This window comes from Odontesthes bonariensis, chromosome 12, assembly GCF_027942865.1.
Source record: "Odontesthes bonariensis isolate fOdoBon6 chromosome 12, fOdoBon6.hap1, whole genome shotgun sequence".
Lineage (NCBI taxonomy): Eukaryota > Metazoa > Chordata > Actinopteri > Atheriniformes > Atherinopsidae > Odontesthes > Odontesthes bonariensis.
The window spans coordinates 32,409,966-32,424,180 of NC_134517.1; the positions used below are offsets into that span (position 1 = coordinate 32,409,966).

A 14,215-nucleotide genomic window follows, 5' to 3' on the forward strand; every position below is an offset into this window, starting at 1 on the left:
GTAAAAGTAAAAAGTATAGAGATTTAAAACTACTCCTAGAAGTACAATTGTTTCAAAAACTTACCCAAGTAAATGTAACGGAGTAAATGTAACTCGTTACTTTGTATTCAGAACCAGTCAACATTAGGGGACGACATTACACTGTGTCATGCAGGTTGTGTTAGACCACAGTTTCTGTTAGGGACGAGTCTGAATTAATCAGACTAGTTTATTATTTTTGGTTGGACCGCGGCTGTCAGCCACACCTGGCGGGACTGAGCGTGAGCTGCCGGCCGTCTGACATCAAACTCTTTTCTTTTAGTCCTTTGGCTACACGGAAACGTTTTTCACTGTAAACGATACTTTTGCTTATCGTTTGGCTGTCGCGGCCACACGGAGCCGGCGTTCCCACTACCCCAAAACGATAGTTTTGGAGAACGGGTTCCAGAGTGGGAAGATCTGAGAACGCCGTCGTTTCGTTTCCATTGTTACAGCTAAAACGGATTCGTTTACATCTGCGTCACAGCCACATGGCTAACGCCAGTGACGTATACACATACGTCAGTGACCAGAACAAAAAGCGGCTTCCATTCAAAATCCGGAAGAAGAAGACAACACAACAAGGACAGACAGCAATCATTATGGACCCCACAACATTGATAGCAGCACTGTTGCAGACACTGCGAACTACAGCGGCGTTGTTGAAGGAACAACATGAGCTTCGCGCTGGTAGAAGTCGGGGCGTACACGCATGCGCATTGCTTCTTCTGTTGTTCTGGTGTAACCGGTGGGGGTGGCTTACAGCGCACCTAGAGGTGTGGCGTGTGTACTGCATCGTTTTCAGCGTTTTCATCGTTTCCAGATTTCCTGTGTGGTCGCAATAATTTTCGTACCCGTTTTCAAAAAAACCCTCGTTTCGTTTCCGTGTAGCCTTAGTCTGCGACTTGTTTCGGGCAGTTTGAAAGTCTCCGTGTGAGATGTCCTGATGTGTAGATGTGTAAAGAAAAAGTGAGTTGTTTTCTGTTTTGTATCCCCAACTTCAGCACCCTCAACAAAACTCAGAGCAACATTACCAAATGCTTTGACAAAGACTAGTTTAAAATGCTAATTGTGAATGCTAATGAGTAAATGTTAGCGTCTTACCTCTCATCAGACTGTGGTTTGAGCGTTCATGCTGTAATGAGTGGATACATTTTTACATTCAGTGCTCTGATCAGACATTTGTTTTCTAAATAATCAGCTATTTTTTTTTTTTTAATAGTAACTCAGTGTTGCTCAGAACATGAAAGCATAATTTTTTAAGCTTTATGTGACTTCACGCTAGAGACAACATTGCGCTTTTGGCTTGACTCCTCCCATTTTTGCGGCCGTTTAATCAAGAATGGCGGGAGGGCATTGTTATTACATTTGTCCTCATTAAGGCTTCCAAAGGGCCTTTCTGCTGCCATTTGCCCTCTGCATCCCAAGACACTCAAATGTCTCTCAGACTCAATGAACTGGTGAGAATTTGGTGAAGAGTCGGGGTCATTGTGCCCCCTGCACAAAACCTTTTTCAGGCCATAACACAAAACATGTTGATTAGATGAAACTACACTCAAACATCACATTCACAATGGGATGTGTTCTAAAAACACTCTTTTTGTTATGATAGTCAGTCTGGTGAGTAATTCTTGGAGGGTTACTGTAGATGAATGTCTATTGTAAATTAAATTTAACTTTAAAAGATTTGCAAATCGCTGCGTTCTGTTTTTATTTGCATTTGGCGCAGCGTTCCAACCCTTTGGAATTGTGCTAGTATTGTAATTTCTTGGTTCTTTTCTTCCCCCGTGTACCCGTTCCAAAAGTTATTTCTGCAAAGAAGCTGTAAATCAGCAACATTGTGGGGGAGTCTGTTCACATTTAGTCTGATTTGCACTGGTGTGTTAATCTTTGGTTGCCACTTTGAAACTGTGTTGGCTATAGAGATGTTTTGAAGTTGAAAGCACCAAAAGGCTCTGCCAGGTTTCTGAATCCGTGTGCGAACAGCCTGACAGGCCTGGAATGTGTTGGTGGGGGAAGGGGGGATGTCATCTTGGGACGGATTACGTCAACTCGAGTCCAAGGCCCAAAGGAATGCTGAGCTGTCAAATGGTGAATGTGACTTCCCCGGGGTTGTCGCTCATTGGCCCAAATTTCTCGTCTCTCCATACAAGTGTGTGACAGGTGGGATTTAGTTTGCTCTGCAGTCACTGAAAAATTCCTTCTTGAACAGTAAAACATGAGGATGAGGATTTAATCGAAGAGCATTTGAGGGCCTCCGAAAGTCTCCAGATGGCGTCCGCACAGTCAGATGATGCAGTTTTCCTTCTCTTCAGGAAATGCACACTTTGAGGCTTCCAGGATTCAGTGCTGTGCTTTGCTTTGGATTCTGCCATTGAGGGAGGGGAGGATGATGCAGAGAGGGAGGGACCAGATAAGTGAGGAGGAGGGAGCGGGGGCACTGAGTTCAGTCCTCTGTGTGTGTGTGTGTTTGTGAGTGTGTGCCTCGCACAATCCCCAGCGAGCTCAGTGCTCTGCTGTTTCATACAGAAGAGCTTCATGCTGACATGCATTGTTGTCATAGCTACAGAGTGAGTGGGTTCAATTGGAAACTCGTGTTTGTTTTTTGTGTTTTTAAACGTCCTCTTGACGAGTTAATTTCAGTTTTGAGAGGGGAACGGATAACAGTGTTCCAGCGTGACGGCAGCGTTCCAGCTCCGTCTGCTGAACGTTACGCCGAGGACGCCGAGAAAAAGAACGGACAGTGTCGTTATTTTTGCTAAAACACCGCAAAAACTATGTTCATTTAAAGACGTGTTTTTGTCACCACAAAACTCGGCCAGTCTCCGCTCATCAGTGTGAAATCCTGGATAACTCTGCTCATGTTGGAGTCATGCGCTCCATTTGCTGCTGACTGCAAAAGAACGGGAGCGTTGGTCTCCGAGCGCTCACATCAGTTAGAAAAGATAGTTTGATGGTTAGCATTTAGCGTGTGAAACACTGACGGCTGGTATTCAGGGAGCAGGATGTTGAATCCTCCAGTAAGCTTATGGTGTTAAACTGTGAATATGCTCATCTGGGATTGGGGGTGGAACCAACTGTCCATTCAAACTGTACACGTTGCTTAAGTCAAGTGTCAACATTGCAGAATCCGTCATGGATCCTATTGTATCTCTTCACTTTAGCCAGGTACTGATGTGATGCTCCAGAATGATATTATAAAAATAGTACTACAACATGTGGACAATGCACAGTTACTGATCCACATCAAATATTATATAGTGCTGGGCAAAAGTCGCTAATTTCTTTATATCAGATAAACAGGAAGCAGGTACAAATTCACTGCGACATCCAAACCGTCAGACCTGTTGCCAGTGATTTTCAGTCCACTTCTTGTGTCATTTGGCATAGCTCAGCCTTTTCTCCCCGTTTCCCCTCCTTAAGAACGGCTTGTTGACAGCCACCTGATGAGGCTTCGGTCAACAGTAGATGGGGCAACAATTTCTGAAGGACTCAGATACTGTTCCTCTGCTGTAGATGGATAGTTTTTTAGGTCTGACACTTCTTCTTTTGTCCTCCACTCGTCCAGTTTCCTCAAAACTTTTAAGAACACACTGCACACTGTGGGAAAGTTTTAGACTAAAAGCTCTTTGGGAATCACCTTGGTGCAAAAACATTGTTTCATTTCTGTCAAACTGTGTTATCTTTGGCTTCTTTCATAGATAGATGGAACAAATGATAACAAAGTGCTAAGCTAAGTTGTCTGTTATGTGTAGACACAACACTGCTTTATCCCTTGAATAGGGCCTTTTCGTGCTTGAATGATGACTGAACATGAGTGGAAAAGCAGCCAGTATCTAAAGAAAAACTCTGCCTGTTCTCCAGGCTTTCTGAAGGCCTTTCAAAGAATTGTATGTGACATTTTTTGAACAGCACCAAATTAGTGTATTAATCTGTGTTTTGGAATGACTTTACACTGATTTTTTTTATTTCTGGTAGCTGTAATGAGCAAAACATGAGCAAACTTTAGTTTCTACTTTATTCATGTGAAACTACTGTTTGCACTCTCGAGGAATTATTCAGCCATTTTTTTTAATTAATGACCTATTTTCTTTTTAAAGTAATAATATAATTCACCTAACTCTGGCAAATATTAACTATTGGCTGATCATTAGATCATGGGCTGAAAAAGAAAGGGACAAAATGTCTCATCTTTGTCCTGCTGTGCTGCCTCCATCGGCTGCTCAGCTTAGTCAGTCACAGACCTCTTCATTTCTGAGGAGCATGTAGAGTTACATGCTTGTGATAGACTGAACTATTTGTGTAATATTGTGAGCTGAAACTTGAAATGCTCACTCTTGCTTTTGAGGCTTACATTAATATGATACGAAGAAGTTGGATTATGTTCCTTTTAAGTAATGTGACAAACTCAAAAGAGGCGACAAATTTCCATTCTTGTTTAACTTGCTTCTTTTTTTTTTTTTTACATTTTTCAGGGCAATCAAGGCTTTCCAGGAGGTGCTTTACATTGGCCCCAGTTTCTCAAGAGCAAAAGAGATTCACCTGAGACTGGGGCTCATGTTTAAAGTCAACACAGACTACGAGTCAAGCTTAAAGGTAAATATGAAAGGCTGCAAAAGGTTGATGGAGAGACCAAATGAAATGTGAATAAGTTACTGTTGATTCGGGTCAAGCAGGACCTGATGCCTGTTTCTAGAACTAGTGAAGCACCCAACAACTGGTCAAATGTTAATGTTGGCTGCTAATGGTTGAAGGTCATTGTTAACACATGGATTTAGGAAATGCAGAATTGAGTCTTAATTTGCCCCATGTCCATCTAAAAGTTCTCCACCAACAAGAGACACGACTTTGACACGAGGTTAGCCGGGTTTCTTTTGCTGATCAGAACATTAAGTCATGGAATCATTTTTCACTGATGCCAGTCTGTGTTGTAATGTTGATATGCAGTCATAGAGGCCTTCTGGCTGCCTGAATACACTACACCTCCTCCGTCCTATAGATTAACAAAAGCAGTGGGATCATCTTTCCTGCCTGTCTACAGATGTCTGACACCTTTGAGCCATAGATGTTCAGACAGTATCTATGGGCTTTCTGATTTGAACCTATGGCTCTATTGTTGTCTGAGGATCCTGGATCCTTTCAGGGATTAAGGGCCACCTGATCCTGGGCTTTGTTGTGTTCCAGACATATTGTCAGACTTTTTATGCACTCCAGGACACCAACATACCAAACCCCTTTCTCTTCATAATGTAGTGTGATTGTTGGAGCCTTTATTTGAACAGACATGAGTTTTTATTGTCATGTTTGCTATTGTCTTCCATCAGCTTCCTTTTTATGACACTTTGTAATGGTTTGGGAACTGAGGATACTAATTCTAGCAGATTTTCAGAGGAATCTGCGTCCATTCTTGCTAAATACAAAGTTTCGGCTGCTCAACACACTTTGTCTTTAGTTGTCTGATGCTCCTCTTCATTATGCTTCATAAATTTTCAAATGCTAACCTCGCACGTATAAAGCCATCCATGCCATGGACACTGATGCACCCCCATAGCCCTCACAGACGCTGCTAACAGCCTGGATGCTCTTTCTCATCTTTGGCGAATAGAAGCTCAAGTCAGTTTTTCCCAAAAGCTGAAAGGTGGACTCATAACGTGTCCACAGTCTCTGTCCATCTGATCCGAACTCCTGTCCAGAAAGGTTGGCTGTGTTTCTGCAAGGGCTGCCCTCTTATAGACTATAGATTAGTTCATTTGTGGGGTAGGTGTCAGCACTTGAACCTTGAACTTATTACGTATACTTCAGTTATACTTCATTAATTTCAGTTGCTGTTATTTCCTTTCTTGGAGAGGCAAAGTCTTTGTTGGATGCTTCTTTTATACCTAATCCTGACACCCTCACCTGCCGCCAATTAACCTGCTGATTGTAGAACCCTCCAGAATCCTGTTACTTGTTTATTTGATTAACGTTTCTGCCTTCTTTTGCTTCTCTGCCAACTCGTATTTGAGTATGTCGCCATATCGAACAGAAGATTTTTTTAAAAATGCTTTCGAAATACAACAAAGTTGCACAGCGAAGACTGGAAATAAATTCCTCAGCACTTACTGTAGAGACTTTAGAGTGTTGCAGAGCTTTGTTTGACATGTGAACATGAAGGCTGGTAAATGGAGGCAAACTGTTAATGTCCAGCAGTATATTTTTTATAATTGTTGTTACTGTAATGGTTAAATGAGAAGCTCTTACACAGTTTGAACAAGCTCATGGAATATTCTACATTACACAAATGTAGTTCTTATTTCAAGTCCCACACAGTGGACTGGGTCGTTTTAAGTGTTCACAATATTCAGCTTCTCTTTCACAATTAAATTCAGGACTGTGCACCGTGTAGGGAAATATCAGTTGTGCTTTTGGTGGTACAGCATTGAGGTAAGCAGACTGCATGTGCTGCACGTCCTCACTTTATCTTGGAGGCACTCCTCCCTCTGAGTCCTGACTCACTGCCAGCACTCTCCCAGCCTCTGAATATCACACACGACTGCCCCAGTTATCTACAAGGAGGGGATGACGCTTGTGCAGAGATTTAATAAAGGCAGGAGAGGAAAATGAGAAGATGGGACTCGGGGACGGCAGATTTCTGCAGATGGAAATGTGGAGACAGCTAATTATGAAGAATGCTCCAAAGAAGCAAATTGGGTACAGGAAGAGGCTAAGTGGCATTAAGTCATTGAGAATAGATTGTAATCTGATTAGGATCCAGCCACTGCATATAAATGCACCAAACTTACAGTCCAGAGTAAACATAGACGGGCAGGATTCATTCCGTTAGTAGCTGTTAATTCAGCCAATGAGAGGGTTGGAATTGTGAGTGTAAGAGCGTGTTTGTGCAGTGTGTACCGAGGTGATGAGTCGTCTGTCTCTGCGGAGCCGTGCAGCCACAGAGAGGAGCTTTGAACTGAGAAAGGAGGTGAGATGGAGGGAGGCGGGGGAGAGAGGTGGTGTGTGCCTGCCTGTTCTTGCTTTGAGGTATTGTGTGTCATCTCTCTGCACTCTCCACTGCAGCCGTCTGCTGAATAGTAATCAGTGACACCAGGATAGAAGTGGAGGAAGATGGGAGGGGGGGGCAGCGAGAGAGAGAGAAAGAAGGAAAGAAAGAAAGATGAAAGGAGAGAGTGAGGAAGCGAGATGCGAAGAGGGAGGTGGAATGCCAAGCTGACAATCCTGCTGCATTATCTGACTGGTGGTAGAGCAAGTGTGAAAGGAAGGGAAGGGAAGGATAGAGGAGACGGAAGGGGAGATCCACAGGAGGATGCTGTGCTGTGAAAACCATTTAGGTAACGGATTTAAGTGAGTGTTGGTGTATGTTCTCTGAAATGAAGGCATGTGACTGTGATGTGTTGCGGCTCAGCTTTGCTTTAAAGGGAGTTCATTCTCAGCAGAAGCTTGTTTTTGTGGAGCTCCTCCAGGCCTGGGTGAAGCATGCACTGAGAGATCCAGCTGGACGGATGTTGATTTTTATCTGTCTGACATTGAACATCTGTGTAGCTGCTCCTGGAAAGCTACGGGATTCTGCTTCAAGCGTGAGCGTTTGTGGTGACTGCTGTCGTTTGCCTTAGCCTCGATGGCAGATAATGACGTTTGCCTTTAAGGGAAAAAATCCACAGCAGTTGACCAGTAAAGTCCCATCAGGTGCATGCTAGATTTTTGTGAGCTAGTTCCAAGTCTCAGGAGAATCTTCAGAAACTCGTTTTTTCTGACCCAGAAACTAGCGATGTCTTTCTGAATGCGTGAAGCAGCTTGTGAATGCACTGGGTCATGGTGCAGCCAAGTAGCTGCAGAGGAGCCTGTCATTAAGCCACCTTTGCACGCACGTGTTTTAAACGTGTTTTGCAGGAACACACATCTTTTTTGGAATTTCTACTTATGTTACCTCAGATTTCTTTCGCCTCCAAATGTTAGCAGCTCCCCGAGATGAGAAGAAAGGACTGCCTTTGTAGCTTTGTGATGCACTCATTGACAAATCTGTTGATTAATCCTGGATGGAAATATTGACCAGTTGTGTGCCACGCCTTGGCAGTCAGACTAAGCCTCTGCAGACATCTGCCTTATCCTTCATCCCTGCCTCCAGCATCAGATGATGAGACAGGATGCCATCGATGCCGGTGGATTTTCACACGCCCTGTTCAAGGCAGTGCTGTTGCACCTCACTGGAAAGTAGTCGCGCAACCAATTAACATCCGGGAGAGCCGGCGTGGTGGAACACGCCGCACCAGACATCAGTGTCACGGCTCTCATTTCCCTCTGCCGGCACGCACGGGGGTGATGCTGCACCGCCAGTGTTTGCTCAGTCTGAACTCGTCATAATGAGGGAGTCTTCTTTGCAGCGTTAAAGCACGGTCTGCATGAAAAAGCCTTTTGTTTTCTAGTTGGAGGAAAAGGGGAAGGTTACATCAAGAGGAGTGAGCAGAGATAAGAGCCCCTCCAGCTATCAGTGTCCTCTCATGTTACGGTCACCAGAGTTCACCCGTGGTTTGTTGTAAATCTGTTGGGGCTCTCTGTGAAACAGATTGAATTTCCTTAAAACCATCATGGCCTACAAGTAATCCGGTGCTTTGTGCTCTGAGATCTGTTGTTACCAGAAGCAATTAGGTGACATTTATTTTTATCACACAAATAACTTTGTGGTTGTTATAAGAATATGCTCGTAACTGATCATGTAGAAGTTTCTGCTTTTTATTTCTACTAAAAAGGCTTTCTTGTCTCTATTTGCAGCATTTTCAACTGGCATTGATCGACTCCAATCTCTGCACTTTGTCCAAAGCTGAAAGTAAGTCATTCTGTTACTCTAGTCATCACCAGCCACATGCCGCTGTGTTGTACAATGTGATATTTAGACGTGATGTACCATCTTCTCAGTGTTGCATAGCACACATTGAAAGGGCTTAGGAATATTTCCACAGAGCAATCTTCCTTTTCTGCTGCCGTTTCCCTGCTGAGTGCTCAAGACTGGGGTTGCCAAGGAGACTGCGAAGGAGAGGGAGCTGGAAGGGCTTGCAAACACATTGCACACACACACTGTGATTTCAGATTACATGTACACTCTGGAGAGAGTCCTCCTCCCCCACCCGTCTGTGCTCCATACTGTTGGTACTGCCTCTCCATGGAGGTCCATGGAGTGAATGTGTAATGTACCAGATTATGTATGACCAGTAAACCCTAATTCTCCTTTTTTCTGCTCTTTCCCCACAGTTCAGTTCCACATTGCGCATTTGTATGAAATCCAGGTAAGTGATGAGCTCCAACTCCCTTTTGAGTAAATCAGTTTAAGGTAGTGAGGATGTTTTTGAATAATCCATCAAGATTTTAGTCTCAGTTTCCTTTTATTTTGCTGTCAGTCATTGGTGCAAACGAGCGCCCGCTGTCCCGTGGGTTCATGTTAGAGGAAACAGAGTTGATGATCACTTAGTAACTGCCACACGTTCTTACTCACTCGCTGATCTCCGTTTGCCGACATGCTTCCATCAGAGTTCATTTTTTTTAATCCAGATTAGAAGAGGTTCATGGAGAAATGATGAAATACAGAATTTAGTTTTTACGCTCGCTCGAGGGGGTTGTCTGCGTTTGGGAAAAGGAAAACTGGTTTTTCAAAATAGTTCTGAAGCAGCAAACTTGTCACTCACAAGAATGATCGGATGTTTGTGCTTTTAGAGAATAAAAATGATTGACCAGAAAGGTTTGTTTGCCTGCGTCCTTGGTGTGTTGTTTCATGTTCGTAATCACTGCTAAGAATCTAGTGGCCACTTTGATCAGGACCTCGGTTAGGGTAGGATTGTGGGTCCTGATCTAAGCAGTTTTTATATATATATAGAGGTCACTGGGTACACCTCAACTGTGATGTCTGTTGTTTTACGTCAGCAGGGCAGTAATACAGCAGCCTTAAAGAGTTGTGTCAGCATCTCTGCTGTGGAAATATTCTCAAGTGGAAAACGAGATCAGCCCAACAGCCTCTTATAAAATCATTTGTTATTCGAGCATTTGACAAGGTGGTAGTGACAGACGTTGCAGTTTAATATGAGTCAATTCAACTAACTCGGGCTGAGACTTTTACAGAAGTCTGAGCGGGCGATAAATCAGAATGAGAGAAAATCATTACAGACGGTGATTGAGTTCATCTTTCTGTCGCTGAGAATGTGGGTTTACATCCTATTTTGGAGCTGCCTGCCCTCTCCACACTATATATCCGAAACGTCGTTGCCAAGCTTTAATCAGTCATAATCCTGCCTGATGTTTTGAATATGCTGCACTAAGGCATATCTAATGTGGGGGGAAATTAAACTGTTGTTGCTGTTTGTCTGACTTGTTATCAAGATTAAGCGAAAAGTACCCTGCTGGGATTTATGATGCCTGATTGAGAGTTGGAGCATGGATAGAAGAATTACTTTTTGGACGGGATAAGGATTCATTTTTTGAGAACCGTGAAATGCAGCATTTGGTTGTGGTGGCTGATGCGCTCTCTTAGTTGCCTTGTTTCACATTTATTTGTTTGCTTTCTGTGAGTGGATGTAGATTTTTTTTTGTCTTTTAGCGGCCGTTTAGGAAACGCACTAATAATTATGTCACCCAGTGTAATGGGTGGAACTGTTCTCAAGCTCGGGTGGGACATTCTAATTGGGCAGAGTTCACGTTTTTGGCACGTGAAGCTACTCGAAGACAAATGGAGGAGCACGCACAGCTGCTCGCTCTGCTTTGTTTTTCCTCTGCTAATCAGCTAAAACCCTGGCAGAGGTATGTTGGCACGGCAACGCATCTGTGCAGACTCCAAATCCAGCAATAAAAGTTTGTTTGGGAAACTCTTAACGTCCTCCGCCACAGAAATAGATTAGACTGGAGGTCATTTCAGTTTGTGGCGAGAGCTGTTGTGTAATGCTTGACAGTTTTGGCCAGTGTCAGGCAATCCGTCACACAAAAGGACACATTTACTCTCTGTTTTTACCAACATAATTACCGACAAACTCGCTTTGTTTAGCTCCTCAACACTGACCTGGTATCTCTACATTCAGTTAAATCTGCTTATCCTCCACTTGGACATATGTTTTTGTATCTGTAATAACTGGGAGAAACACTGGTGTCCCCTTTTTGTGTAGTTTGTCTCAATACATTTTCAAAGAGTGTTAGACTGTCTAGTTGAATAAATGTTGATGTTTTTGGGTAATCTTGCAGACAAACTGACTTGCACAATTTGGAAATCATTCCAAATATCAAGTTGGCCGCCGTCCGACACCAGCTGTGTTTCCATCCAGTGAAGAATCATCAGGCATGTTTCAATTAACTTGCTTGGATGTCATAAACTTGGCTGCGTGGTGTCGTCAAAGGGTGGCGTTGCGGGCTGGGTTTCACTTGGATTTGATAAACAGAGTAGTGATCGCTTAAAGGAAAGGAAAGGAAGAAGAAGAAGTTGATTCTTTCATGTTGCCGAGTATTAGTGTGTGTTGTCCGGACGCAGAACAAGCTGCTCGCTCACCTGATCAGTAATGCGAGTAACATGTTGGGTACGTCAGAAACCACCTCCAGTCAGTATAAAAAGCTTTTTTTCCCTCAAATTTAGCTGGTTCCATCAACCTTTTCTAAAGCACAGCTTCAATATGAGATCAGAAAATGTTGATTTATTCCTGGTGACCATTCAAGCTCAACTGAAACCGCTGTTACAGTCGTGCTGTGGTGAAAAGTTGTTTGAAAATGTAACTTTACCGCACCTCCACCATAGTCTACGCCTTTTTTCCTTATGTTATCAATTGTTGATCGTGTGATATTTTCTGTCCCGTCTCTGTTTGACCTCCACTCGGCTTGATGACAGTTAAAACAGGAACAAACCACGAGGAGCCCCTCCTCATTTATATGCCTTAAGAGTCAATGTTTACCCTGAGGTGTCTTTATTGTCTGCAGACAGGAAGAGTCCAGACTGTGTGTGTCTGCATGCATAAACCAACACAAATATGTGTGGGCTTTTGGAGCTTTAGAAATGTGTAACTTGTAAGTCTGCAGTTGGATTGTAAGATGACTTTGAGCTGATAAGAAAGTGTTGAGTGTGTGGGCTCCAATCCCGCTACTTACGTGTCCAGACCCAAGTTCAACAAGGTCGCCGGGTTAAAACAAACGGTCAGCTCAGGTTTCCACGAAACACAAAGCATGCACACGCATCCATTTAAGTGCAGACACACACACTTAAAGCTGCCAGACGTGTTGAGTCTGGCCTGTCGTCTTCCACGCTGACCCACCCCCATGTGTGTGGCTGGTCATTACGAGTGTGAGGAGGTCTTTTAGACTCTTTGTCTGTCCAGATAGAACCATAAACCACCGTCCCTCCTGTCTGGCTCTAACAGCCCTCTGTCTCGATCTTTCTCTCCTTCCTGATTTTCTCCCTGCAGAAGAAATACAAAGCAGCGAAAGAGGCGTATGAGAGTCTATTGCAGACGGAAAATCTTCCTGCGCAGGTGAAGGCGACCACACTGCAACAACTGGGTGAGTGTCTCTTTCTCTTAGACTAATGCCCACATCTGCACAGTTGAAGGGTAACTTATCCCATAACATTTTACTGCTTTGTACAAACAACTACTTTGTGTGGCAAGAAAGTGTTCATGCATTATTTATCCGTGCTGTTTTGAGTGGGACTGCATTATCCTGTGCTATGAAAGTGCTTTTTTGATGTCACATTAACATGTCTTCTTTAATTTCGTCCCATGAAAGGGAAAAAAAAGTGGTGGGTTGAACATGTTTGGTGCGACAGAGCTTTGTTTTCTTTTGCCCTGATTTGAAGATCAAACACTCACCACGTGTGTTTAAACTTCAGCAGCAAATTTAAACAGTTTTTGTGTTGATTTTAGGAAGCCGTTTTACTTGTAAAGATGATGCGGTCAAACCTTAGAACGCAGGGAGCTTCAGCTTTCTCTTGTTTGTGTAGAATTAGCTTTTCAGTGAAGGTTTAGCTAAATCGATCCATAGATCCACATCATCCATCATAGAGTCTATTTAAAGGCTATGAGATATTGAGTGATCCTATCTCCTACTTTAGCTTAGAAGAGAAATCCTTTCATTCATACGAGCATGCTTTATCACAGGAGCAGGAATTTGACCTCTGCATTTAATTCGTCTGTAAGCGCAACGACTGGAGGTAGTGAACACACCCACAGAGCAGCGGGCAGCTGCGCCAAATGAGGGATTTTTTTTTTTTTTGTGGAGGGGGTTGATTTTTCTATTTTCTCACTATTTGAGGCTGATTATTTTTAATACTTTAAATGGAACACTGAAGGCCTCTGAACGCACTGCACTTCCATCACAAGAGGGAAATGGACGGGGCGAAACCTCTCCAACACGTTAAGCTTTGCCCTACGGCCTCGAGCTGCTTTTCTTTCCTTCATGATCATTTATAAGTGTTAATCGAGCCTGAATCACACATTTGAGGTCGGTGCTAAATGCTCTGAGATTCCCATTTTCGTCTGTGCCGACAGCCACACCGTACTCACCCACCCGGTCGTATAAAACCATTCTCAGCTTTGCCTGCTGGGGTTGTCATGGTGACGTATGGAGCTTGCCACAGGTGTACGGGAGGAGGGCTGGAGGGGTCTGGTTGCTTTTGTGTGTTTGTTGGAAATTGCCCGTTACTGCTGGGAGTGATTTTGGTCGTGTGCGTCTGCCCATGTGGAAGTGGGTGGGAGGCGGGGTGGAGTTGTTTGCCTCGTCTGAAGCCTTTTGAAGTGTGTGTGAAGAACGCCACCTCCCTCTTTGTCTGCCGCTTTTCCCCGTTACAGTTGAAGCCGTTTGCAGGGACGTATATTTTGTTTGCGTCTAGGCCCTCTTTCCTTTTGAGCTGCATGTTTTTTTTTTGTATGGATTCAGGTACATCATTCTGCTGTTGTACATAACACCCTACGATAGGATCTGAGCCACGCAGGCTAGTTTGTTAGCTGTTGAATCTTGAATGCTAACCCTTGATCTCTCACTGTTCTCTTCAGGCTGGATGCATCACACAGTGGAGCAGTTGGGGGATAAAGACGCCAAGGACAGCTATGCCATCCAGTGTCTGCAGAAGTCTCTAGAAGCGGACCCAAACTCTGGCCAGTCGTGGTACCTTCTCGGCAGGTAAGAAAAACAAGGGCGTGAAAAACTGGTGTGACTGTTGTGTAATTTGCAGGGCTAGCCTCTGACC

General features: G+C 43.8%; 1 protein-coding gene across 1 annotated transcript in view; it reads left to right on the forward strand.

Moving 5' to 3' along the window:
* kdm6a (lysine (K)-specific demethylase 6A) overlaps nt 1-14,215 on the forward strand; it is a 46,119-nt gene that overhangs the window by 13,484 nt on the left and 18,420 nt on the right. The window contains exons 6-10 of the mRNA XM_075480154.1: nt 4,494-4,614; nt 8,785-8,839; nt 9,262-9,296; nt 12,438-12,531; nt 14,022-14,148. Coding sequence (XP_075336269.1) covers nt 4,494-4,614; nt 8,785-8,839; nt 9,262-9,296; nt 12,438-12,531; nt 14,022-14,148 — 432 coding nt within the window. The remainder of the gene's footprint in view (nt 1-4,493; nt 4,615-8,784; nt 8,840-9,261; nt 9,297-12,437; nt 12,532-14,021; nt 14,149-14,215) is intronic.